Genomic DNA, 27,763 nt, shown 5'->3' with positions numbered 1-27,763 from the left:
TACTAGATTTGAATGAGATAACTAAGGCTTATTTGAGTTGTTAAGTGAACGGATGTCTGAAAATTGCAAGGGTGTGATTGCTACTAAGTGACAGTACTCCTGGGGGCAGCTTCTTTAGTCATTGAAAACCAGCCAGTTTTAATGGGTAAGCTGCCTTCCCAGGCGCAAGCAGCGGTCAGTGGACTAAAGCCCCACAACCAAGAAGGGACAATACATACGTAACTGTTATGACCCCCTGCACAGGCACAACTTTATACTGTATTATACTGCTATCATATAATATATTCCTGGCATTTTTGCTGCTGCTGAAGTATAAATCAGCAACAAGGAGCTGCTGTGCCTATGATTCTTCTAAGGCTGGGAATAGAAAAAATTAGTAACATTTGATCCTATAGACACTCAGCTATTAAGAACTACTGGAACACATGATAAACCACTATAATCTTAAGCCCTTTTTATATCAAAAACCTTTCAAGACAGACATTGGGAAAAATTTAGCCCAAGTGGGGAATATACAACTGTACGAAAAGTATTTTCTTGTTTACAGAGAAATAGAAAAGCCTCATGATGTTTCACAATCACAGCAAGCCTTCATGTAACTAAATGCGCTGCTAAATATATTCAGGATAAATGCAGTGGCTTGCCATCTGAAATCACAGGGGTACAAGAGACAGCCAGGACCTGCATCCTGTTACGCAGCCCAGTGAAAACTCTCCAGCGCGGACAACACCAACTTTGCTGACTCTTGTGCTCGGTCTGCCTCCTCAGCCTTATTTGCCTGAGTACAACAACTGCAGAGTCCCTCTCCTGCCAGATTTGCCCCATGTTCCAAAAATGTTTCCTGATTCGAGTCTTTCGTGTTTTGTATTTTCTTGAGAAGAATTAAGGACAATGGATTTGTCTTGAGACTGTGTTATTAAGACATGCCTCAAAGCAGGCAAATCTCCAAATCCTGAGAGAAACTTATTTTAAAAAATGTTTTAAAAATAGTGTAATATAATAACCTTAGAAATGAAGTGATCTATCTATAATCTCTATAATTTTTCCAAGATTTATCTGGTTGTCAGCAAAGCACCCCAATTCCCTTTTTATTTTCTGCCTTCTTTACATCGTTATGTTGAGTAATTTTTTCCCATTATCCTATTTCACTTCATTCACAACATCTTCCCTGGAAAAGAGACAGTTGTTAGACAACTGTTAGTTCTTTAGGAAGGAAAAATTATTATGTTAAAATACTCCTGGGAAATGAAAAGCATAAGCAAGCAGGAGGTAAATTTTTTAGCTGAATTAAAATATAGTCTACCCTTTCTGTTTGGGGTATAAATTTCAAGAAGGTTTTTTAATGGAGAAATTCTCCACGCATGTTGGACTATCCTTCCGAACCCAGGCTGTAAAATATGCAACACGTACAGTCCACCTACAAGACCCAAGGCAAACAGAAGTTGCTGTCTCCTTGTTCAGAGGCTGGGGAGCTGCACCATGCCCTTCTACAGCAGCAAAAAGAGAAGGGCGTGAACTCCCGCGCAGCGTGAAAGCAAAACTAAAGCTGCAGCATGACTTCTAGGGCACCACACAAATAAAATTAGTCACCAGGGTAGGAGACGTGGCCACAGAGCGGCATCATACACTGAAAAGGCAGAAATGCTGCCATGCAACTTGGGCATAGACAGACTTTTTGGAAACTGCACAAAGACTGAAGTGGTATAAAACATCAGAAAGTTATCCATACTGTCTGCTCAATCACAATCATACTAATTAATTCCCCTGCTAATTAAGCATTTTTCATTGGTTTCCACTATACTTCTATAAACATACACTACCAACTCTCTCCTTTCTCTGTGCTGAGTACTTGATAAGGTCACGAGTACATCCACTGAGACCAAGTATTTCTATATATAGAAATAATTGCCTGTGGAATTAAGTGCACTTGCCTGGGTATCTAGTTCATACTAAACTTAATTTAGCCCATTTTCCTCATCTATTATATCCATTATTAGGGACAGTGTACAATGCCAGCTGCAGCATTGCCTATCAAAGACGGAAACTAATTATCTAATTATGTGGCAAGGATGAGTTCCTCCGTGAGAACATTCAGAACCATCAGACATCAGACGCAGGCAAACAAGGAAGAACCAGTTCCTCCAGCCGGCCATGTTACACACTCCTCCTTTTTTCAAGGAGGTAAAAGAAAGGTAGCGTATTCTAGGAATATCAGTTCTCACTAACCGTTTCAAATACATCCCATGCAAACGAAGGAAACACTTGACCAGGCCCCATCTCAGGTAAAGTGTGGTAGCTAACATAAGCTGATCATGACTATGTGAAATAAAATAAAGATTTTAGGGAAACAAAGTTGAGTTTCTGGACATGCTGTCTCCTACGCCTCCGCACCCCAAAACAGGATTCAGGAAGGAGGAACCACCAGTAGTGGAAGAGGATTAAGTCATGGAGCTCTTAAGAAATCTCAACCCATACAAGCCTGAGGATGCAGAGGGAGCAAGCCAATGTCACTGCAAGGCTGTTCTTTATCATCCCGATTGTTTTTGAAAGGTTGTGGAGAATGATGGAGGTCCCCTATGACTGAAGAAGGGCAAATGTTATATCTGTCTTCAAAGAAGGCAATAACAAGCCATGGATCTACAGGCTGGTTAGCCTCACTCTCTTCCTGGGAAAACCATGGAGCAAATACTCTCAGAAGGTGCTTCTGAGCACACGAAGGTGAAGGTGGTGACCAGGACCAGTCAGCATGGACTTACTAAGGGTAAACCATGTCCAACCAACCTGGTTGCCCTAAATGATAATATGACTGGATCTGTGATTGAAGGAGAACATTGGATGTCATCTACCTTGACTTTAACAAGGCTTTCGATACTTTCTCCTACAGCATTCTGGTATATCCAAGTTGGGGTGTTATAGTCTAGAGGGGCCAACTGTTAGCTGTGTGAAAAATTGGGGCCAGTGGTTAACAGTATGTATCTACCTGTATGTCAGTTACAAGTGGAGTATCTTGCTTAATACCTTTGATTAGTGGCCTGAAGGAGGAAAAAAAATGCACCCACTTCAACCCTCAGATGACACCCAACTCAGCGGTGCATTCAGTACCCCTGAGGGCAGGGCTGCTGTTCAGAGGGCCTTAGGCTGGAGGGAGGAATGGGCCAACAGGAGCCTTATGTGGTTCAGAAAGGACAAATGCCAAGCCCTGCTTGTGGGAAGGAAGAGTCCCAAGAGCCCCTGGCTATGAGACGGGCTGGGGACTGGCTGCTCAGCAAGCAGCTCTGGCAAAAAGGGCCGGAGGGCAGCAAGCTGAGCACAAGCCAGCAGCGCGCCCTGGCAGCAAAGACGGCCAACAGCACCTAAGTCATGCCAACAAGAGCCAAGCCAGTAGATCGGGTGAAGTGGTTATCCCCTTCTAGATACTGTCTAACACAAGCTGTGTAATGCAGCCAGTTTTGGGCCCCACGATACAAGAAAAATGTTGACAAACTGGTGCAAGTTCAGAGAAGGGCCACCACGACAGTCGGGGGCAGGAGCACTTGCCCTGTGAGGAGAGGCTGAGGAAGTGGGGCCTGTTCAGCCTGGAGATGAGATGGCTTTGGGGGACCACAAAGCCACCTGTCAGTACCTACTGGGAGGGCTGCTAAGAAGACAGAGCCAGGCTCTCTACTGAGGTGCATCCAGGATGATGAGTGATAGTGGCTGTGAATTGAATTAGGAGAGGTTCTGACTTGATACACCAGGTGCAGGGGGGGATGCCTCTCTGAGGACTATTTAAACATTGGACTTGGCTGCCCAGAGAGGCTGTGGAACCTCTGCTCTCAGGCCCAGCCAGACAATGGCCCGAGCAACCGAGTCTGAATTCACTATCAAGTCTGCTTCGAGCAGGACTGAAGGTCTCCTGAGGTCCCTTCCAGCCTGCAAGGTCCTTCCCACTTGCAGCCAGAGACCAAAACTGGAACGCCTAGAAGGCAAACTGAACAAGACATTTTTTCTTCTCCACATGAGGAATGTCACTCTCATCTTGTTTAGAAGACCTGGAGGGAAAATATCTTTCTTTGAATGAATTCCACTGCAATGACTTTTTTCTACTTATCATAGCCCTCCAGGCACATTTCTCAATATTTAAGTTTTTATCAACAGATGATAAAATCAACAGTATCGCCTCTACAGCAGGCTTGGTCTGAAACAGAAGATGTGACCCAGGTCAGGATTTATATACAGATTTAGAAGGAACAGGCTTACCCCGTATCTATTATCTACTGTATTTTGCTCTGGTGTATTCAAAGTCATTCTTAGTTTACATCTGCATAAACAGCAGCCATACTAATGGCCCAGTGGATTTCTTGATGCCCTTGGGAAAAAAGATTTTAGACCCTAAACAGACAACTATCTTCAGAAGACCGCCAAACAATCACAATTAAATAAATAAATAAAGGCAGCATTTACTTACTTATTCCTTGAAAAAGTTCTTCAATGTTAACAGCATTCTTTGCACTGGTTTCAACAACAATTGCACCTATAGATTCTGCATATTCTTTGGCATCCTTCATAGGAACCTCCCTAAAAAAAAAATTAAAAAAATCTACAAATAAAAGAAATTACATTTTAAAAAAATAATTAAAAAAAAAAAGACCTCAAACACAGTCTAATCAGAAAAGCATTTGTATGCTCCTCTTCCCTGCAAAAGTTGTACTATCTTTCTTCTTCTTACGGCATTTAGATCATCATATTCAAACTATTAAAATTTCACCAATAATCAAGCTGCAGATTTCTTGGACTTGCTGCTCAATCCATGCCTTGAAAAAAGGAATATAATTTAAATTTAAATGACAACCCTGATTATTCATTTTTTAAACTTGACCCTGATAAGAAAAGCATTAAAACACTAGAGAAAAGACACACAACGCTGCTGATCCAGGCAGCAACCAGCACTGTTGACACCAAGTGTTCAAACAAGATATGGTACGACTGTTGTGGAAGAAAACGGTAAGAGCATCGTATATCTAAGTGTTTGCAAGCAGCAAGAAAACAAGTGAGATTCTGAAAGAGATGTGAAAGCCACTGACTCCAAGCATATTAGCAAGAGCAATCTGGGAGTGCCAGATTCACTGGGGGAAGACTACCATGCTGTGCCGTGTCACCAAAGTGACACCATCTTAAAATCACTGGTAGAACATCCTCGTTTTGTAGCCAATGCTTCATATGCCAAAAGCTGGTAAATGTAGTTTACCACATGCAAAAGACCTCTGCTTCAGACACAAAGCAAGCCCCACGCTGACCTTGTATCTGCCTGACCCAGGTGGCAAAGCTGAATATGCCCCTGTCCGCTGCCGTCTGTAACCACCGCTATTCCTGATTTTTGAGCAACAGCTCCGAATCAGAGACTGAACACACTAACAGGCACCCAAGGTACACCCAATCAGGGGAGCACATGTTGAAACACCAGGCTGCCAGCATTGCTTTTCTTCCAGTTGTTCAATACATCAACTGGTATGTTTTGTGTGGCCTTATAGCTGTCTGTTGCACATGCAGAATTTGCACTAACTCCTTCACCCCACAGCTCCACTGTACCAATCCAGAGACTCCTAGCACAATTTCCTCCTAGTATGAGTGCCTCAGACTTTAACAGAAGGTACCTAGGTGGGAGCACAGCAATGCAATTTCACAATTAGTTTATGGAGGTATATATTTTAAATAAATCAGTTCTGCTGCTCATGGGAAACATGCAGAGGCGCAGAATAATTGCCTGATTTATTACAAATAATTTTCAAAAGATTAGCCTGCAGTTCCAGCATCTGGATTCAGAGCTTGTTTCCATTACTTGCTTCTTTGTATGACACGTCTTTTTATTGTGGAAGATGTAAGGAAGGCAGCATTCCCCTTACTATTTCTGAAATGGCACCACGGCCTTTATTGTGAAAGGTACCACCATCTGCAGATGGCCCTGGAGATAAGAAAAAAAGAACTTAACTATGTAACATAATACTCAAACAACAGTAAAGGAAGAAACCTGAGAGCATGGGTTATGTATTATGACTTTCAACTTGCTGTAATTTAGATGAAAAAGCGAACTTCAGGAATCAAGGAAAAAGCAAAACAGCACCAATTGGCAATATTCCAAGGAAGCATCACAAAACTTCTTAGCCTTCTCTGATGACATTTCTAAAGGAAGCTTATAAATGTCCACAGCACGTGGGCAATAAGCATCATGCCATCCAGTGCTGCCGGCACCGAGAAAGCTGCATACATCAAGTGCAGTTATCATAATCTGGAAGTCAACATTGCTAAGATGTTACCTTGTCAAAAAGGAAAAACACAAATGCTTGAACTCTAAGCTGAGAGATGAATACATGCAAGATGGGGTGAAGAGGGAAGAAGGCAAGAACCACCAGTGGAGTGCTGAGAAAGCATTATTCCAGGGCTACAGGGAAAGTTAAAGGAATACCTACTCTGAAGGATGTCAATGATTTCATTTTATCCTTTCCAAATCATTCTGTTGAGTCAATCTCCCTTGAGATTTTCTAAATATTTACTGAATAAAGAAATATTCTGGATGCATAAATGGAAGATGTGAGCATGAAATTCTGCTGAATTCTCTTAACCAAGGATCGGGCAATTTCCAGTGAACACAATTTGTTAAGAAGGTTGTGGTGGGTTGACCCTGGCTAGATGCCAGATGCCCACCAAAGCTGCTCTATCACTCCCCTTCCTCAGCTGGACAGGAGAGAGAAATTATAATGAAAGGCTCATGGGTCAAGATGAGGACAGGAAGATCACTCACCATCACCATCACGGGCAAAATAGACTTGACTTGGGGAAATTAGTTTAATTTATTACCAATCAAAATCAGAGTAGGATAATGAGAAATAAAACCAAATCTCAAAAAAAAAAAACCACTTTCCCCCCACCCCTCCCTTCTTCCCGGGCTCAACTCCACTCCCAATTTTCTCTACCTCCTCCCCCCGAGCAGCACAGGGGGATGGGGAATGGGGGTTGCGATCAGTTCATCACATGTTGTTTCTGCTCCTTCCTCCTCACACTCTTCCCCTGCTCCAGGTGGGGTCCCTCCCACAGGAGACAGTTCTCCACAAACTTCTCCAACGTGGGTCCTTCCCACAGGCTGCAGTTCTTCACAAACTGCTCCAGCATGGGTCCTTTCCATGGGGTGCAGTCCTTCAGGAACAGACTGCTCCAGCATGGGTCCCCCGTGGGGCCACAAGTCCTGCCAACAAACCTGCTCCAGCGTGGGCTCCTCTCTCCACGGGGCCACAGGTCCTGCCAGGAGCCTGCTCCAGCGTGGGCTTCCCACAGGGTCACAGCCTTCTTTGGGCATCCACCTGCTCCAGCATGGGGTCCTCCACGGGCTGCAGGTGGATATCTGCTCCACCGTGGACCTCCATGGGCTGCAGGGGACAGCCTGCCTCACCATGGTCTTTACCCCGGGCTGCGGGGGAATCTCTGCTCCAGCGCCTGGAGCACCTCCTGCCCCTCCTTCTTCACTGACCTTGGGGTCTGCAGAGTTGTTTCTCTCACATATTCTCACTCCTCCCTTCTCTGGCTGCCATTGCATAGTTGTTTCTCCCCTTTCTTAAATATGTTATCCCAGAGGCGCTACCACCATCGCTGATCATCTCGGCCTTGGCCAGCGGCAGGTCTGTCTTGGAGCCGGCTGGCATTGGCTCTGTTGGACTAGGGGAAGCTTCTAGCAGCTTCTCACAGAAGCCACCCCTGTAGCCCCCCTGCTACCAAAACCTTGCCACGCAAACCCAATACAAAGGTGCACCATAGTTTTAGGGAAGTAAACACTTCTTAGTTGCTGTTATGACTATTGACTTCTATAATGCTCAAAAAGTATTTTGGACACTTACAACATTGTAACATTGAGGTCTCAGCTCCTGTCTTTGCAACTATTTTTTAATGACCTGTCAGTAGGACAGGACACATATCAGAAGGAAAAATCTATTACTATTACTTAAAAGTATACCCAACACTCAACAGTACTACAGTTGACAGTACTGTAACAAAGATGAGGATTTTTACTAGACAAAATTGCCCGTCTACCTGTAGAAATTCCTTCAAAGTGGAGAAGAAATTTACTTCAACAGAGTGCCAAAAACTGCTGATAGCCTATTAACAACACTGAGAAGAAGCAGCATGACTCCCGAGTCTCCCAAATCCATCTTGACAGCTCAAAACCAAATTTTAGATGTTAAATGAGGAGGGTAACATGGTCAATGATTATGAGAAATAGTGCCAGTCTTTCCCCAAAGGAAGATAATCAGTTCTTATTGCTTCCATTCGTTCCTCCTTACATTGTCTCCTACAGTCATAGAGATGGCAGAATCAAATCAACTTGACCTGGGTCAGCTTGTCCTCTTTTGCATCTACTCGCGTTGGTCTTAAAAGCAGCTGTCTCTCTGATATCTAGCAAAACATCTGCCAAAAGTTCTACAAAACCAAAGAGAGATGCCAAAACCGCATACAAACAGCAGCTTGCTCCTGTATGCTCACATCATCTTATTTTTAAATTCTTTGTGCCCAAAGGCATGTGTATTTTCTACTCATTGGAAACAATCTGATAAACTGGGGACACATTTCATGTAAAATCATTTTTACTGAAGTAAATTTGAAGACATAAAGCAGCCAGAGAATGCATACAGCTGCATGCATTGCATAAACAATCAGATTTCTGGAAGAACTGTGAAAACATATCACATATGAGATAGTCTGCTCTCTATTTTTCCACCAAAATCTCTTTAGCTGGACATCACTGGATGAAAGAAAGAAAAAAGGCTGGGGGATGCAGAAAGAGCAACTGCATGAAAAAAAATTCTCAAAACTATTCATAATTATGGGGAGAAAAAAAGCCCCCTCCTTTAAAAAAAGAAAAAAATAGAATAAGAGACATTAGCTCACAGAGGACAATGAGGACCATGCAAACACCAGAACATTTTGTGCATGGAAGAGCTGTACTGGCTGAACAGGAGCAAGAAACAGATGATCAGCAATCAGTAAACAACAGGTAGTGTTTTAAGAATAACGTGGTGGGAAGATCACAGTCGCTCTGTGAGGAACCCCAGTAGTCTCACAACATTTCTGGGGTGCAGGTTTTTCTTCATGTCCCAAAATTAACCCGCCTCTGGTAGAACATGATTTAAAAGCTTGCTGCCATGGCAAATGCTACCAAAAGCAGGGGGAAGGCTGGTTACGGATTAATTTGCAATTGGTGCCATTTGTCACATTTCCAAACTTATTACCCTTGATTTAATCAGGCAATTGTATTGCTGGGAACACTTGAGCAATAAATTTAAAGTGACTTTCAGGGCAACTGAAAACTCCGATTTGTGCTAACTGGTTTTTGGTTTTATTTTTATAATCATCCTTTCCTCTTTTTTTCTACTTCATATTTGGAAACCTTTAGTTTTGTCTTACAGGACCCAATTTCACTATGTTGACAAGCATATCACAACATCATGTAGGAGATGGCAATATACTATCTGTGTCCCCAATTCTTAGCCCAACAGAAACCAGGAGTCTTCTAGCGTCAGGGCTTTGTTCAAGTCTTGCAGAAAGCAGTGACTCACAGTTTTGTGTTGGTTCATGGCTGACCTTGGCGAGGGTGGAGGGGAGGGCAGGAAACAGGAAAAAAAACCGAACAAAACCAAAAAACCCCAAAAAACTACACAGGTCCAATCCTTGTCTATGCCTCGATTCAATAAAGCACTGCATCACTTACTTGAAGTTACACACATGCTTCAGGGCTCTGGTGAACCTAGGCCAAAGTAATGATTATAAAACATCAGGGGGATATATTTGGACAACCATTAGAGCCTGCGAGGTCCTAAGAGGAAAGCATCAAACACAGCCATTGAGTCTATATCCATAGTTGAAGCAAGAAATAACAGATTCATGGACTGACAGAAAGGATCACTACTGTACAGCAGAATGTGCTTCCATTTCCAGAAAGGAAAAATGCAAATCCAAAATAGAGCTAACGAGCAGAAGAATGACTCTAGCTTCACTCTCATCCCAAATAGCATCATCTCGGCTGTTCTGCAGGAGGGCGGATTCAACCCTCCCCTCTTTTATTCAGGAGGTTGTTTGCTTCATGCAGGTGACACAAGTTTTACTTGAGGTTACACTCCTAAAAAAATACACTTTCCACATCCAGTATTATGGGACAGTTTCAGTTGCTGCAAAGTGCAAAGCACAAGTTCTCAAAGGTTCTCTGTGAATAACATTATTCTACCTCAGGCCCATCCTTCTAGCTTTATATTGCTGCTTCTGCTTATCGCTTAATACATTCTGAACCTTTTAACATTAATGGAAGGAAAAAAAAAGAGAATACTTTTCCATTCCCAATGATTCAGCAGCTAAAGGGTGTAGATTGTACAAATACACAGGAAGGGCAGTAAAAGAGAGATTAAAAAAAGTGCATAATTCAAGTTGTGCTGTTGCTGGTGAGGTTGTACACTGGTAGAACCACTGGTGTTAGAAAAGACTCCATACAGCTGACCAAAATTATATACTATTACAACAACGAAACAAATTGGTTACCTGAAGGAAGGAAACAATACAGTTACTGCAATCAAAGCAACAACAAAAATGGATGTATTACCTGATATCAGAAAGATCACATTTGTTTCCAGCGATGGCCATTACAATGTTTTCAGGACCATGTTCTTTTAGTTCTTTCACCCATTTCTTCAAAGTATGAAATGAATCCTAAGTCAGAGAAATAAGAAATAAGCTAACAGCCTAGTCTCCATTCATGTATTTGCTTATTTTTTGAAGTTAGAGGAACATAGCTTTGACAGTATTAATGCAATAATAATTTTATAGATCACAAGACCAGAAGAAGATCAATGTATCTATATAATCTGCTCTTCAAACTTCAGGTCATAAGACTTCCTCAAATCAATTCTTGAACTTGGACACTTCCCCCTTTGCCCCCCCCCCCCCCCCCCGCAAGCAGCAATGAATGTTTTTCTTAAATTTTTAGTCATGAAGAAACTACCACAGCTCTTTTAAGTTTGGCTAGTAGCTAATTTCCTTCACTTTTAATGTGAGCTTCATTTGTCTAATTTCAACTTCTGCCCAGTGGATTACCATCTCAACCACTGTCTATTTTCAGTAACATCCAGGAGAGCTTTCACAGTGACCCCCTCCTCCCTGCATTTCTGAATCTGTGACCTGGTAAACCTCAATTTACTCATTATGAAACCGAAGAGACAGGTGACAATTCACCTAGCTTTTTCCCTCCAAGTACAAAATTCAAACACTTTTTGATACTTCCTACCTTTTAATAGTAAATTTTCTATTTCTTTACACTAATGGACTAATAGCATTAAACTCACTTTTGTTCCTAGAGATTGTAACTGTAACACATGGTTGAAATTATTACTGAAACTCAAAGTGAGCTCTCAAATATATTAAATATGATTTTTTCCCCTTCAGAAATGCACATAAGAGTTTTCTCTAAACCAGCAATGGCTGTATCAGTATCACTGAAGTCGTTTGGGAAAAAATATTCATTCTGCTTTAATGATCAACGCCGAATATTAAGCATCAGAAAGTGAAATACACATTGACCTTCCTCTCCTATTTTCCCCCCTTTATTCTGAGAGCTGTTCCACATAAGCTTGGAGAAAGGCTGGCAAAACAAAATTCTATTCTTACAATCCATTACAAGATTCACTGTAAGATATTTAAATTAAAAATAAGTATCAATCCAGCACAATTCACTCTTCCTCAGCTTTTCTGGGCAAATTAGCAAAGGAGAACAGTAACGCTGTGCAACAGTGGCCGCCATCATCAGCCACAGATCATTACACTAAAGCACTGGAGAACCAACCCAGCCTTCTCAACCTAGTTGTAAATAATTCAATTGGCAAGAAAGGAATAAAATGCTAGTGAACTGTCATGACCATCCATCCATTAACACCTCCTCTAACTCAACTTTATCAGTAGGGGTTTCTTTCAAAAGCAGTGGAAGAGGCATTCAGCTAGAACCTCCTAGCCTCCTCTGCCTGAGAAATGAGCAAGAGCAGTTTAGGATCTGAAAACACAATTTTCATTCCAAATGAATAATGTTGAGACAAAAGGTCAGAGACTTATTTCATTACTGGTTTCAAAGTTAAGACATGAGTCCCGCGATGCAAACATGAGATATATGCTCAGTTAAAAATAATTAGTTTTAAAATCAGTAATATGCAAACAACTTGATTTCTGTTCAGCTGATAAAGCAGCCAGCTGCTTTTTGTAGTAAAAATTCAATTATATACAGAGAACATAGGTGGTGGTGGTGGGAGAGGGTATTGCAGGATATTATCCTGTCTACTTAGCCAGAGGAAGTCCGAAGAAACTTTGACAAAATGCAGTCTCCAACCTTTTGTCTAGATGAAGTTTAAAAAATACAGACACAGGACTTTACATGTAATTTTTTTAAGGCAGTTGGACAGCGCCATCCAAATCTACACAAACTACCAAAGCATACAAACCCCACTGACACGAACAGGGATTAACATATAAGTACTTCTGCAGTTGTAGGTTTTAACTCCAACTCTGGCCCAAGCAGACGAGTTAACACAGGTGAAAGCATACAGAAGGTCTTACCTGTTTGGTGATATCATAAACTATCACGGCTGCTGCTGAACCTCGGTAGTACATTGGAGCCAAAGAATGAAACTGTTAAAACATAACCCCCCCCCCAACAAAAAATATCATTAATAATTCAGAATTATCACACACTTTGCCAGGCCACAAAGAGTTGCCATGGCAGGACCACCAACTTTCTTTCCTCCTATAGAGAACAGGCCTCTTCAGTGGTTGCCCATCTCTAATTTTCCTTAAATGCCAAGGAAGCAGAGCTCCCTTATCTCCTGCTGTTCTGCATCCCTCTGGATTTACGCAATCAGCACTTACTGCTTCAATGCATCTTTTCCATTACAGGGCATGGACTCCGAGGACATGTTTTGACACGAATATCACCTATACTTGGAGGCCTAACCTGACAGCATATAGACCCCTTCCCCTAGCAAACTGCAACATTTTGCTTTGTAGTTGTAACAGACTGGATTCAGCATGGGTTCGAGTTTTATAAAACATTGCAAATGGCTTGGATGAAATTAGCTTATCAGAAAACTCTGAACAGCTGTCTTATTTACTTATCCTATACTATGACAGATATTTTGAAAAACATGGGTTCTTGCAGTTTAAGTTACTCTTCAGCTTTTTGTTTCAAGGGAAACATCATTCAAGAAAAAAAACAAGCAATAAATATGTTTATTATAACAACAGCTTGCCAATGAAGAGCATATTTTTCATAATTTACCATGACTAAGCAGCTGATTTAGAATTTCAGATTATAATTACACAGAGAAAGGAAGTCAAAAAGCCTTTCTGCTGATTGAACTAAACTTAGTCTTAAGCAAACCAAAAAGAGTATTTCTTGGAAAATACACTTAGTCTCACTGTACTCGCGCAGACATTTTACGAATTTTTATTTGCAAAGTGATCTGCAAAAACTTCGTATAAAGCTGCAGCTAATAACCAAGGTCAAGTCCTAAATCAAATGCATTATTAGAGCAGGCTATGAATCTCACTGCTCACTGCCCAGTGAGCATGCACGGATCCACGTGTTATGTTGCAAACCTCTGCAGATTTACTGGACACATCTTTGTCTCAGAAGTGTACTTACAGACTGAGCATTTAGACCAAGCAGCCTTCACATGTCTTGCTGTTTCATGTGCAACGTATAAAGCAAGATATTTGTAATATTGGTTCGTTTGCCAGTTTGTAAGCTATTTATCACAGATCACACACTCCAGCTCAAGGTCAATACTCTCTCTTGTAACAGTAAGGATGCACAGCAGCAGTGACAGATGGTCAAGTGCTGAAGTGTTTTGGGGAGCGAGGCAGGTGGGAGAGCTCATTAACAGGAGAAAACAGCAGGAAGGAGGATGAGAAAAGAAAGAAGAATCAGTCAAGAAGCATGGTCTGAAGAAAAGGGATCAGCCAAGACCCTGAGGGAGTTAAGCAGACGCGTGCCTTCCGGGCTTTTAGTGTGTGGTTTTATTACTTGCGCTTTTAATGCAATAAAAGCTTTCCAGAATTTTTAGGCTTCCAGATCATGACAGAAACTTCCAGTCGGTTAGAACAGAATAGACTATTTCAGCTGGAAGGGACCTACAACGATCTAGTCCAACTGCCTGACCAGTTCAGGGCTGACCAAAAGTTAAAGCACGTTGTTAAGGGCATTGCCCAAATGCCTCTTCAACACTGACGGGCTTGGGGCATCGACCACTTCTCTAGGAAGCCTGTGCCAGTGTTTGACCACCCTCTCGGTAAAGAAATGCTTCCTGATGTCCAGTCTAAACCTCCCATGGCGCAGCTTTGAACCATTCCCATGTGTCCTGTTGTTGGATCCCAGGGAGAAGAGATCAGCACCTCCCTCTCCATGTCCCCTCCCCTCAGGAACCTGTAGAGAGCAATGAGGTCGCCCCTCAACCTCCTTTCCTCCAAACTAGACAAGCCCGAAGTCCTCAGCCGCTCCTCACAGGATATTCCTTCCAGCTCTTTCACCAGCTTTGTTGCGCTTGTCAGGACACATTCAAGGACCTTAGCATGCTTCTGAAATTGTGGGGCCCAGAACTGCACACAGTATTCAAGGTGAGGCCACACCAATGCTGAATACAGCGGGATAATCACCTCTTTTGACTGGCTGGTTATGCTGTATTTAATGCACCCCAGGGTGCAGTTTGCCCTCTTGGCTGCCAGGGCACACTGCTGACTCATATGGAGCCTGCTGCAGACCAGCACCCCCAGATCCCTTTCTGCGGGGCTGCTCTCCAGCCACTCCTCTCCCCATTTATACCTGTGCCCACCATTACTCCATCCTAGGTGCAGAATCCTGCATTTCGGCTTGTTAAATTCCTTCCCATTAATCATAGCCCAATGGTCCAGTCTATCTAGATCCCTCTGCAAGGCCGCCTGTCCCTCAAGAGAGTCAACAGCACCTCCCAGTTTGGTATCATCAGCAAACTTGCTAATGGTGTATTCAACTCCTGCATCCAGGTCGTTGATAAATACATTGAACAGAACTGGCCCTAGAATTAAACCCTGAAGGACACCACTGGTGACCGGTCACCAGCCAGATGTAGCCTCATTCAACTACAACGCCTTGAGCTCTGCCCTTCGAGATCATTCTTTGCCCAGCATACTATAAACCCACCCATCCCCCAGTTGGACAACTTGTTCAGAAGGATGCTGTGAGGGACAGTATCAAAAGCCTTACTAAAATCCAGAAAAACTACATCCACCGCCTTCCCTTCATCCACCGGGCATGTGACCTTATCATGGAAGGATATCAAATGAGTTAAACAGGACTTTCCCTTTGTGAACCCATGCTGACTGCACCTGATGATTGCATTATTCTTTAAATGCCTTTCAATAGTACGCAGTATGATCTTCTCCATAATTTTTCCAGGAACTGAGGTTAGACTAACAGCTCTGTAGTTCCCTGGGTCTTCCCTCACACCCTTTTTGTAAACTGGAATAACATTGGTTAGCTTCCAGTCAGCAGGGACCTCCCCAGACTCCCAAGACCTTTGGTAGATGATAGAGAGAGGTGCTGCCATAACATCCGCTAGCTCTTTCAGACTCTGGGATGAATCCTATCAGGCCCCATGGACTTGTGAACATTCAGCTGATACAGCTGGTCCCTTACAATTTCATTGTCTACAAATGGAAAGTCACTGTTCCACACTCATGGTCTTCTGACTGAGGGGACCGGGCAGCCCAAGGTCTATCAGTATTATTAAAGACTGAGGCAAAAAACACATTGAATGCCTCCGCTTCTTCTTCATCCCTATTAGTCAGATTACCATTTTCAACACGTATCCGTCCAATGTTTTCTTTAGACCTCCCTTTGCTATTAACACACTTAAAAAAGACCACCTTCTTATCTGAAACAACACTGGCCAGTTTCAACTCTACTTGAGCTTTGGTCTTTCACATCTTCTCCCTGCATAAACAAGCCACAGCTCTGTACTCTTCCTGCAAAGCCTGACCTCGCTTCCAGAGATCACACAGTTCCTTTTTCCTCTTGAGCTCCACGAGGAGTTCCCTGTTCAGCCAAGCTGGTCTTCTGCCCTGCTTGCTTGACTTATGACACAGCGGAGCTGCCAGCTCCTGTGCTTCTAAAAGGTGATTGTTAAAGACTGACCAGCACTCATGGACGACTCAGCCCTCAAAAGCAGATTCCCAGGGTACTCTGCTAAATAGCTCCCTGAATAGCTTGAAGTTTGCTCTCCTGCAGTCCAGGGTAGCAACTCTGCTGTCATTTTTTCTCATTACACTCAACCACTTCATGACCACTGTGGCCAAGGCAGCCACCCACCATCACATCCCCCACGAGTCCTTCTCTATTCACAAACAGCAAGTCTAGGAGGGCATCTTAACTTCTTGTCACAGGTACTCAGCAAGACAGCTAGGAATCTCCTACAAACTTCAAGAATTTCCAAGACCTGCTCATCAACACATATGTTGCGTTAAAGCAGTCTGAAGAAAAGCAGACCTCTTTCACTGGATCCTGGACAAGTAGAACCAGATGCAAACTGGAACCAGGATGCAAACTACCACTTTTTGGGTAGGATTAATTTTTAGCTGGATTCCCAAACCAGTTTATTGTGCATCAGGTAAGCTCCAGGCTCAGCCAAAAGGAAGGGGTGAGAAAGCGTGGCTGAGAAAAAGGAGGAAGGACAGGACCACCAGAAGCCAGATTCACATTGGTTTAGACCACACTGCACTTGCAGAACTACTTTGTGCACATATCTGCTGGTACAGTCTTCCGCCACTGGCAGTTTTGCTCCTTTTCTCCTATAATGGAAGCAATAATCATTTTAAATCAGAGCAGGTAAAATGCAGAAACAAAGGAAACTTCTTTTGGAACATGTTTGGAGACTAATTAATCACTTCAACAGCGTGTTGCATTTCAGTAACAGAAACACCAAATGATGTCAAACTATGTTTGACCTGCTCCCTGTGTGAAGAAACATTAAAAGTGGCGACCAGAGGCGCAGCATGTGGGAGGAATGCAGTCCCTCTGCTATTTAAGACAGAATAATCTACTTAAATATTCCAATTGCTCACAAGCTTGGAAGGAGGGAGGGCAAGACCACAGCAAGCTAGGCTCGGAAAGGCAACTGCCTTTGAAAGGCACTCAGGTTCAATAGTTGTTAACACGTAAGTATGACCTCCCTACTCTACTCTATTGAAAATCTATTTACTTGCTTAGCTGACAGGACAGTTATTTCCTCTTTCATGATTCTATAGCGACATTTTAGCTATAAGGCCTTTTAAGAGGAGAAAACATTTCATCCACATTTGGGCATGTCGCTTCAGGATTTGGGATTTTTTTTAAAATCAAGTGATAGATTTCATCTGGCATGTAAATTTATATTCCTATTTAGATAAACCTGACACTCAAGAATTCTTATTTTACATTGGATAAAGTGACCAAAATGGGATTACAATGCATCTTAATGCAATTTCCTACTGTCTGTGAGGAAAAAAAAGTACTTGAAATTGTTTAATAACAACTGAAAGTACACTAGTAACAACTATTATCAGTTATCACACTACAGAATATCAAATAAAACCAAAATTAAATACTCTTTGTCATTCTTTTGTACAGTCTAATAAACAAACATGGTGATACACTATGGTCCAGTCATAAGAAATCACTGTTGTCCACAAGAAAACAGGAAAACTCTTTGCAACACTGAATGAATCAAGAGGGGTTGAAAAATTGTAACTGAGTAAATTTCACAATCTAATAATAGACTCTTAATGAATGTGTTTTATGAGCATGGATTTTCCAATATCACGAATACACTAGTAAAAATATTATGCAAATAATTATGTTTCTTTGCGTCGTCTTTTTTTTTTTTGCTTTTAAATCAGTGCCCAAAAGTAAAATCGTCTTGAACCTTTTTCTGGCCTAATTACCTGGAAAAAGAGTCACGCAAAATTAAAGGGATACAAAATACTAATGTGCACATTTTTTACCTGCCAAGGACCAAATGTGGGACAGATGCCCAAAACAAGTGACACACAAAAAATCAGCTCACAAAATTAAATCTCACGGGACTACCTTCTGTATTATAAATTACAATGCCTATAACCTTGATTTTATAGCTCAGTATTTCTGTATCCAGTAATTCCCAAGAAAATTAGGAGAAAGAGGAGCAGTTTGAGAACAGCTCTGCTTCTTGAGAAGGGCCACCTAAAATGCTCAGGCAGCCACCCCCCTCTGCCACACAGACACCCAGTTCGCAACCCCAACTTGCTGGGGAGTCAGCCCTTCCATAACCCACAGCCAAGAGCAGCGCTCTAGCAGATGTCATCCCTACCTGCAGCCAGCAGCAGCTCACATCACCTTGGGCTAACAGGGAAACACAGACCCGAAACAGTTGTCTATCAGCTCCCACCATCACAAATAATTACATTCTTAACCCATTTCAAAAGCTGATCAAGGTCCAGCCTCAAATAATTTGGAGTTTTTTTCCATAATATGATCCCCATAGATGTATCATTTTGACAATTAATAAAATTCTGAATTCCTCATTACTAAATCACTTGTAATTTACTTGCACCTTGACTTACTAAAATTCAAGCATCAATGCTTGCCTTTAGTTGAAATATGAATATAGAGCAGTTTTGACTTTGCCAGTCTGCTAAACCAGGCTCTTCCAGTCTGAAGATACGGTAATGGGGAGAAAGCAGGCTCTAATCGCCTTTCTCTGTGCCTGGTCCAGCTTCAGTTCATCTTTCCTGAGTGCTGGTGACCAGGTTTGTATGCAGCACTCTAGAGATGAATCAGCCATAACTGCACTTCCCCTAACATGTAACACATTTCTCATGGCTGCATCATACACCGTTTCCAAAAAAATCACCTACAACTTTATAGCACACATTTTAGTTGGGAGCCAAAAGGTACAGAGACTTGCTACTTATACTACTGAATTTCATCCCCACCTTTTCCCACCATGTCCTTCTAGGCACTGGGAATACCTCCAATCCTTGTTTAATGAGTAAGCTATCATTAGCAGCTCACCTACTGTGGAAATTTAGAAGTCCTGTGCCTCTCATTCAGTAGCCACAAAAAGTTTGCCTATTTGCAGATACTGATGCGCTTCATCACTCATTAGGCCTGTTCTGCTTTTGTAGGGGTTGATAACAACTTGTGAGGCTGAGGTCACTAAACCACGCAATGCAACAGTTAAGTTGTAGGGATTCATTTTCCAATTCAACAACTACAGCCATGCCGAAAGGGCCATTTAAAATATAAATAAGAAACTTATTTTACCAAAGACAGGCCAAACCCCCAAATCAATGGCTTGTGTAGCTTCATGCAGACTTTTAAGACTCTCTTCCTTAGAACACGCTAAACAACGTGCTATATACCTACACAGTCGCACAAGTACTGGTGCAATGCAACTGGGTTCAGAGCACCTTCGTACTCATGCTCCTCTACCAACATGTCCACTTCGCACTTGTGGTTCATCATCTCTGCCACTAAGGAAGAACTGAGGCCACATGCGCCTTACGAAATTTCCTCTGAAAGCAGGTCCCCTTTTTCTCTCAGGATCTGACTAGGAACTGCCCAGCCTTTGCAGCTGTACAGCCCTGCAGCGTAGAGGACAAATTCAGTCCTAAGTGATGCAAATGCAAGTTCAGCATAACCAGAGTTGCTCTTGTTGATTCCAGGAGTATTTTGGGATTCTGCAATCCCCAATCTGGCCATCTCATTCAAGTCAACGGAAGCTTTGCCCTTGCAAAGGGCAGAAAAATGGAACCAACGAACCGTTAAGGAATTTCACCCATTCAAAAGCTCTCTAACATTTTGCTTTCTGTTTCCTGTGCATCTCGTCACAGAGGGGGTGTATTTGGTCGTAGGTAATGCTTTTCACATTGCCTCTGTACTAACAGTACAGAATGGGGAAGAAGAAAAACCCACAGAGTAGCCATATCGCAATACTTCGAAGAAAAAAACAAATTCAAGGGAACACAACGTAAATCACACCCAAGCTGTGGTAGTGAAAGTCTCTTAACTATGTTTTATGTAAAATTGGTTAAATTGGTTTAGAAAGCAAAACAGAGGCCAAATAAATACAGAAATAAGAAACTACCACTCCTGCCTATTTTATATAGAGGCTGACAAATGCTGCTGAAGACAGTCCAGATTCATTCAATCTGCCAGGCACACCAGGGAACATGAATTCACGTCTACAGCTCTTTGCACCATCCTGTAGTGCTACACCCCAGGGCTGGCTTACTGCCACAGCAGGGCTGTCTCTTCCAAACTCCACAGCCAAGAGGAAAAACCAAACAAAAACAACAACAAAAAAACCCCACAACTCCTCTGTTGGGTTGCTTTACCATCCTAGGCTGTAAAGAACATCACTTGTTCTTGCTGCAAAAGAATTCTGCCTACAAGCATGGCTGGAAAGGGTAAGGATGCACAGAGTAAGCAGAACCAGACCAGTGCTCAGCAAGTGTTACACACCTTCTCATGTCAAGGACTGAATACAGCTAAGATTTTTCCACATGGTGCCTTTTCAAGCACCTGCAGGTGCATAGCAGCACAAGTTTTGCTTCCTGACAGCTGTAATCATTTGACTAGATTTCATTCCCATTCTTGAGAAACAGCTTTCTGACTACGTACGTTGCATCTGAGTGGCCAAGATCAAACCACTTGGCTCCTCTCAATGTCAGAGATCCTTACCCTTTCTTTATCTGGGTGCCATTAATGGTAAGGACAGCCACAGCTTCTGGCTCTCTGCTAGCTGCTTACATGTGTGGGCAGTGACACAGCTCTGCAGCTTCCTTCCCCTTCATATTACACACACTCACCTTTCTAGACTAGGACCTTCACACACCTCAGTCCCTTCACTCAGCAGTCCATTCCCAGCCCCTTTGCAGGTGATTTTGGGTGTCCTGTTTCTCCTGTCCTCAGCCCTTCCTGCCACGCCGCCCCCACAAACCCCTTCAGTCCTGTCCCCAAATGCACCTGAAGCACATTGCTCCTCACACTTTGGCCTCTGTTCCTACAACCTGAACTGCCGAGGTTCTTCTGATGAAGAGCATAGTAGACCAGTGCCAGGAACATGTTACTACCAGTCTGTTTAGGAAAGCCACCTTAACTGTTTCCGTGGATCAAGTAAGCACCCATGTGGGAAGAGTCAGAGGTTGCCACCATTGCGTTGCGTAAGCTCATTGAGGTGGTCCACGCACCATGAATAATACCTATTCCTCTACTTGCCCAAGTCTGGACATTTAAGCACCCCATTTCTGTCACCCTCAAGGCAGCAGCTGCCAAAAACCAGAAGATCTGGGGTGTAGAGAGAAGCAAAGGCAAAAACCAGAATTGTCAAACACATTATCCTGAAACATAAGCTTCTCGCACAAGAAGTAGCACAGGGAAGGATACAAAATTCCTGACATTCTCAGCTGGCAAAGAGCGAATGGGAAAGTGTTATGCATGAAAGCCTCTATCAGATACCATTTAGCATTTTATAACCTTGAGTAGTTTTCCCCTACATGATTGAAGGCTGAAATTCCAGTTCTCCAGATTCGCCAGCTGAATAAATCAGGAAAGATCTGTCTGTCTCTGACCTACAGGTATTTTTTGCTAGTTAAAATGAAGAAGAAAGAGAGAGATAGATATATATATATATGTAAGAATGAGCATTTTTCTTAAATATCTAAGAATTCTTAAAGTGAAGAGGGAAAAATGCCAACATTTTAGGATAATCTTTTGAAGATACTTTAAATAAGCAGAAAAACTTTTGCAACATCACAGAAGTAACCTGTGCTTTGCCCTTCTGAAGTTTACAGTCATTGAACAAAGGATGCAAAAGACACTCCACCTAAACCATGTCTCACCATCAAGCTACACACACTACAGAAGTTTGTTGAAGCTTAAGAAAAAACACATCCACATGCATCTCTTAAATGATTTACCATGCTTTACACTCACTCTAAAAGTAGTAAAAATAACATAGTCACTTACTAGCTCTAATGTCACTTGTGCTCTCACAAACGCACATACTACCAAATCACCTGTTGACCTTTGCAGCACGCTGGCAGTAGCTCACCATGGTGAGGTCCTTACACCATGTACAGGGAACCACCTCCCCACTGACTGAGCTGTGGTCTACCATCAGAGTCACCTATAAAGAAAAAAAACTGTAGAGCAAAATTCAGGCCACATCTTGACTGCAGAAGTAATTCAAGTCATTGATAGTTGCTGTTAACTCCTCTCAGGACAGTCTGGTTTCAGAGCAAAAGTGGTGAGACACTGGAATAAGCTGCCCAGGGAGGTGGTGGAGTCACCATCACTGGAGGTGTTCAAGGAACATGTGGACATGGCATTGTGGGACATGGTTTAGTGGGCATGGTGGTGTTGGTTGATGGTTGGACTTGATGATCTTACAGGTCTTTTCCAACCGTAGTGATTCTGTGAAACATCCATAAGCTCAATGATTAGGTTGCTCAGCTTAGGGAAAATGTCCCAGTCAAGACTGCGGCAAGGACAAGTCCTCCTCTCAAGGAGCATTTTCACCCCCTACCTTGTGATGCTGTCTCTGAATCACCAGGACAACCTACTGTCCTCAGAAAAGAGGGGGCTATAAAGCGCTCTAGGTATCTCATCAGTCAGCCTTTTCCTGGAAATGGAGCCATTTAAAAAACAAAACAAAAAACCAAAAAGCCCACAACTCAGGGTAATTCCTATCAAGGTTTAAATTGGGTTCAAGTAATTGAGGCTCCTTCTATTAATCAAAATTAAAAACCCCAGAGTTTAACACAGTAAATTTAAAAAGGACAGAGATAAATTTTCATGCTCTAGAAACATGGCCCTCAGGCTCCCTAACTATTTGCCTCAATATTCCTCAGCTGGCAAAATGGAAAGCTGGCAGCCACCCAAGATATTCAGACAAAGCGTTGTAATTAGAAGCTACTTAGGGCACCATGAACCAAGATATATGCTAATAAAAACATCATTAACTAACTTGTGAAAAGACTCTTCTTCGGGGAGGGAATCTTTGCTAACAATAACATAATTGTCATGCATTTAAGTCCTGAAGTCCCTGGCAACAATTTAAAGCTGACGGGGCGGGGGGGGGGGGGGGGGGGGGTGAGATAAGGAAAATAGTGGGGTGGAAGGAAAATGACTCTGAGAAACAGAATAAAGCGAGCTTGTCTGATAGCACACCAACACAAAGCAACTGGGTCTACAGAGACCAGTACTTAGGCACAGAAAAGTAGGTGGATTTTGTCAAGTGTGCTGCCAGTTTAAGGTTCTCCCTACACAAAAAAGGGAAAAGAAAACACAAGATAAAAGGATTAAGAAGCTCTCTCTTTTTTTGTAATCAAGTACAATGTGAATTTTCCACAGCGAGAACTGCTGAAGAGCCACATAGCCCTCTCCAGGGTCTCCTCTGGGAAGTACACTGAGCATTCACTCCCACCAAGGCTATTATGGAAACGCTTTTGATCTCCATTTTCTGCTGCATTACTGTCATTCTGCAGAAGTGATGTTTGCTCATTATTTCCCACAAAATGGCAATTCTGGTTCCTCCTCTACTCTGCCTACAATTGGGAGTTTCTCAAAACCAAAGAAATAAAATATTATAGCTATTATCCATCTGAATCAGAAGCTATCTGTTCTCCATGACCAACCTCTGACTGGCTGGCCTGTATATTAAGGTTCTTCAATTAACTCAGGTGTTCCTACAAGCTTTTAAACCCAACAATGACCAGCATTTCCAAAGGCTTGCAACATAAAGGTCTTTTCCAACCTAAATTATTCTATGATTACAAGTGGCTATGTGCAAGCTGATTTAATGCCTCAAGGGCATGCTGAGTGCTTCCAGCTGGCTTCTCCGAGCACCCAGGACAGGGCTCCTTTTCAGAGGCAGCCACATGAACTCCCAGTTTCTCCCAGCTGACTGAAGGCAGCCAGGAGGCACTTGGGTTCTCACAAAGCATTGCTTAAATAAGGGCTTGCGACTAAGATATTTAAGAGTGGTTTCTCTACACTCTCCAAGCTGGCAGTTTCCCAGTTTGTTGCCCAGAGAAATTCATGAAAAAGGAGGAGAAAACTCATGAAAAAGGAGCAACTCATGAACGAGGATCACAGAAGTGCTGCTGCTGTTGTTACTGCCTGCCTGCTCTACCATGGTTAAGGTTGGAGCTTAACTCTCAAGGCATAAGTAAGGCTTCAGTTAAATCTCACCCGGGGCTCTTCTGCTGTGAAGGCTCCACATCAGCATGTAGGTACAGCAACAGCTGGCACAGCTGGGGAAACAGGGTGCCCTGACTCCAGAATAAGCACATGCAAATCCTATTTAGGAGAACGAAGCCAAACAAAGGCAATGTTGAAAGAGCAGGAAGTCCTAAACACTGCTATCAGCAGTATAGACAATGGGGGCATTGAAGAAACTTCCAGACTTCAGCAGTGGAACATAAAGCCTCTACAAAAATTGCAAGGAACAAGGGAAGGACAACAGCTCTCAAAGCAGAAACACCACTCGGAAGACATTAGTACACTATGAAAAATAGCAATAGGCCCAGAGGTTGGGGTAGGCTGGAAGTTTTGGGTCATCACTGTCGTCCAGGCAATAACAAGACAGAAAGTAACAGGGGGAGACATTTTTTCTTGAATAGTAGATCAGAAGGAGCAACACAAGACAAAATAACTAAAATTCCAGATACAAATTAAAGCGAATAAGCTCTTGAGAAGCATCATGTATTTAGCTGTAAAACAGGGATCTTCTAGGTCAAAGAACAACCTGAAACAGTATGGACCTCACCTTGGGAAACTTGTCTGCCTCGGTAGCTAGCACTCAACATCCATCACCTTTGTTTACTGTATCACCCCAGTTTCCTAGAGTCCTAGTGAAGGATTGGGAATACATTGTGCAAACACAGAAGAAAAAGATGGTCCCTGGCCTAAAGAGGTTATAATTCACGATTATACATGAAAACCTGTAACATAACTTATCTGTAATAGATTCTGAGCAATTTAACAAGGTTTGTGGTGGCCACTGCTCATCATTGTTGGACACAAAAAAAGGAAAGCAGATGTTTGAAAAATGACGAGGTTAAAAAAAAAAACCTGAGAGGAAACATAAGGGACTAGATGGGAAGGATGGATTTTGTGTCCAAGAGTCAGAGCTCAGTCACAGATTTCCTGCCTCAAATAAGGCATCCTTTAGTTCTGTAAATACAACTTCATTAACATTCACCTACTTTAAAAAGAAAGCTTTGAGAGTCTTAAGACTGTGGGGAAAATAGATTAATACTTATATCTAAATGTCAAGAACTGAGTTTTGTGTGCTAAAGGGCTAAAAGGAAAAAAAAGAAAAGCAAGCAGAGCAGGACAGCGAAAGAAAGAGAGAGAAAGAGTAAGCAAGGAAACTCAAACCACGGGAAAGAAAACTGAACCTTTGCTACCTCCTGCAATAATTAGTCAGTTATCAGCTCCAGACCATGCAGAAATGGAACAAACAAGATTCAAGGGAAGGAATTATGCTATACTTCAAGTATGTTTTTCAAGATGTGTCTTCCCATCATAAATAACATACTGAATTGCTAAGAGTCAACAGATTTCATCAGGGCCACTTTACATCATGCTGCTCATTGTAAATAAAAGCACAAGCATTTCCTGCACTTAACAGCAAAAATCTTCATTGCCTGCAATTCACATACAAGGTATGGATAATATAGTGGGACGTATCAGGATTAACATTACAGCCTGTGTAAGCATCTCATTTTACCCCAACCTAACATGAGCATAGATACATTTTTCTATGAACAGGAACAGTGCATTTTCACAAGAAAGTTTGAAGATATTTTAAAATGTGTGCATGGTTTTTTTCCATTTCTTTCTAACTTCAAGATAAATGTGGGCATATATTAAGAGAACTCTACAGTTCTACAGCCTATTACTGCATACTACTGCCATTGAGGCTATTAAAAGAAACAAACGACCAACCAGGTTTACACACAGTCAATATGAACTAATGCTCACGAACTCCGTTATGTCTTTTTTGAAAAGCCAAATGAATAGCTACTTAATTTGAGCAATTCACTTCATATGGTTGAAAAACCAAGATGAAAACCCTAAGTGGTTCAGGTTGTCAGTGCTTATTTCCAAAATAGTAATAGCAGACACAACCTGTGCCCATATTGAACTCAGGACAACCCCGGAGTCACCACGTAAGCTCAGACCACCCACCAGCCCATGTGCTGGAAGTCAAGTGCTTTCTAACGCCAATGAAAACTGCCAGACGTAAACCTGATGAAACCAGAGGGGAGCTGGAGACCACCTGGGAACTGCCTGAGCTGTCTTGAGGAAAGTGGCTGACAATTCACACCAGGCTTTTTTTTTTTGGGGTAAGTGGTATGGTCAGCCTGCCTCTGCATTTTCCCCACCTGTGAAACAGGAACCTACCTACTTGGTGACTGCTGACCACCTGCTTGCAAAGATTCAGTAGGTTTATACTTACAAAGACTTCTGAAGATGAAAGGTTTAGAAAAAGTACACCAACACATTAAAAGAGACCGGGATTACAAAGACATACTGCAAAGTAATACTCACCCGCTCCTGACCAGCTGTGTCCCAGATCAGAAATTTATGAAGCTCATTCCCACAAGGCACAGTTTTAGTCATGAAGGATGCTCTGAAAAGAAGGAAGCAGCAGAAATTTGTAACATGAACGACACTCTGAATATGCAACCTATAGATACTACCCAGTTCTGCTGGGTTAGACTGCATATGGGGAAAGTCCAAAACCTTGATAAAATGCCTACAGAAGTTAAAGTCTCCCTTTTCTCAGATAAAATATATGATACCTATATATGTATTTGAAAAGAAGGGAAAAGCCTCTGAGGTTCAGAGGGCATTTGCGCATGGGCCCAGGAACACAAATGCTCCTGCTGCTCACACATAGCTTCTGCTGCTATGTAGCTCTACCTTCTCAGTGATATGGACCTGAGAAAAAGGCATCAGCCAGCATCATACCAGGCAACAAATGTGCAACATTTCAGTTAAACCTAGGAGACTGGATCACCAGGGAACAGAAAAGCCACCTGCTGGAATGCACATGGTGAACAAATGGAAAAAAGTTCTTCCCCCTCTCAACTCAGATGAAGAAATCTTTGCGGATTCTTGTATTTTTTGCAGGAAATGCGATTTGTCTATGTTTTCACAGTATGATTTTTTCTTCTTTTAGGAAAGAGGGTTACAAATTTATAGACTTTTTCTTTATTACAGCATTTCAATTGAAAGCTGGCTAGGAGAGACTGCCAAACTCTGGTAGATTTTTTTTTCCCCCCATCCTATCTGGACACTGCTGAACAATTTCTGTCGTGGTAACTTTTTTCCTGGCACATAAAGATGCATTTGACAAAATGCACTGTCATTACAAAAGCACCAAACGACATCAAATGACATATGACTGATCAAAACATTTCCTCAGAATGACACACCAGAGCTCTCCTCTACAGCCACCTGCAAATTGCTCTGATTTAACAACGCTGCATTGCTTACAAAAATATTAAGCAAGACAAAAAAAAGCAGCATTTACTTTGGTTATTTTCAGGGTGTGTGCTTTCAGTTGTCACTCTCCTTCTCAAAGCATTAAGCAACACTTTACAGCTTCAAAACCAGGAACTTCAGAGCCGCAGCAGTGGCAGA

At 42.3% G+C, this 27,763-nt stretch overlaps 1 protein-coding gene across 1 annotated transcript in view; it reads right to left on the bottom strand.

Moving 5' to 3' along the window:
• Positions 1-27,763, bottom strand: part of RAB31 (RAB31, member RAS oncogene family) — a 65,982-nt gene that overhangs the window by 8,122 nt on the left and 30,097 nt on the right. The window contains exons 3-6 of the mRNA XM_059815633.1: positions 26,666-26,747; positions 12,613-12,684; positions 10,616-10,722; positions 4,448-4,557 (exon numbers count right to left, since the gene is read on the bottom strand). Coding sequence (XP_059671616.1) covers positions 4,448-4,557; positions 10,616-10,722; positions 12,613-12,684; positions 26,666-26,747 — 371 coding nt within the window. The remainder of the gene's footprint in view (positions 1-4,447; positions 4,558-10,615; positions 10,723-12,612; positions 12,685-26,665; positions 26,748-27,763) is intronic.

Source organism: Gavia stellata, chromosome 3 (genome assembly GCF_030936135.1).
Source record: "Gavia stellata isolate bGavSte3 chromosome 3, bGavSte3.hap2, whole genome shotgun sequence".
NCBI classification, from domain to species: Eukaryota; Metazoa; Chordata; class Aves; order Gaviiformes; family Gaviidae; genus Gavia; species Gavia stellata.
This window is presented reverse-complemented; position numbering and strand designations above follow the sequence as displayed.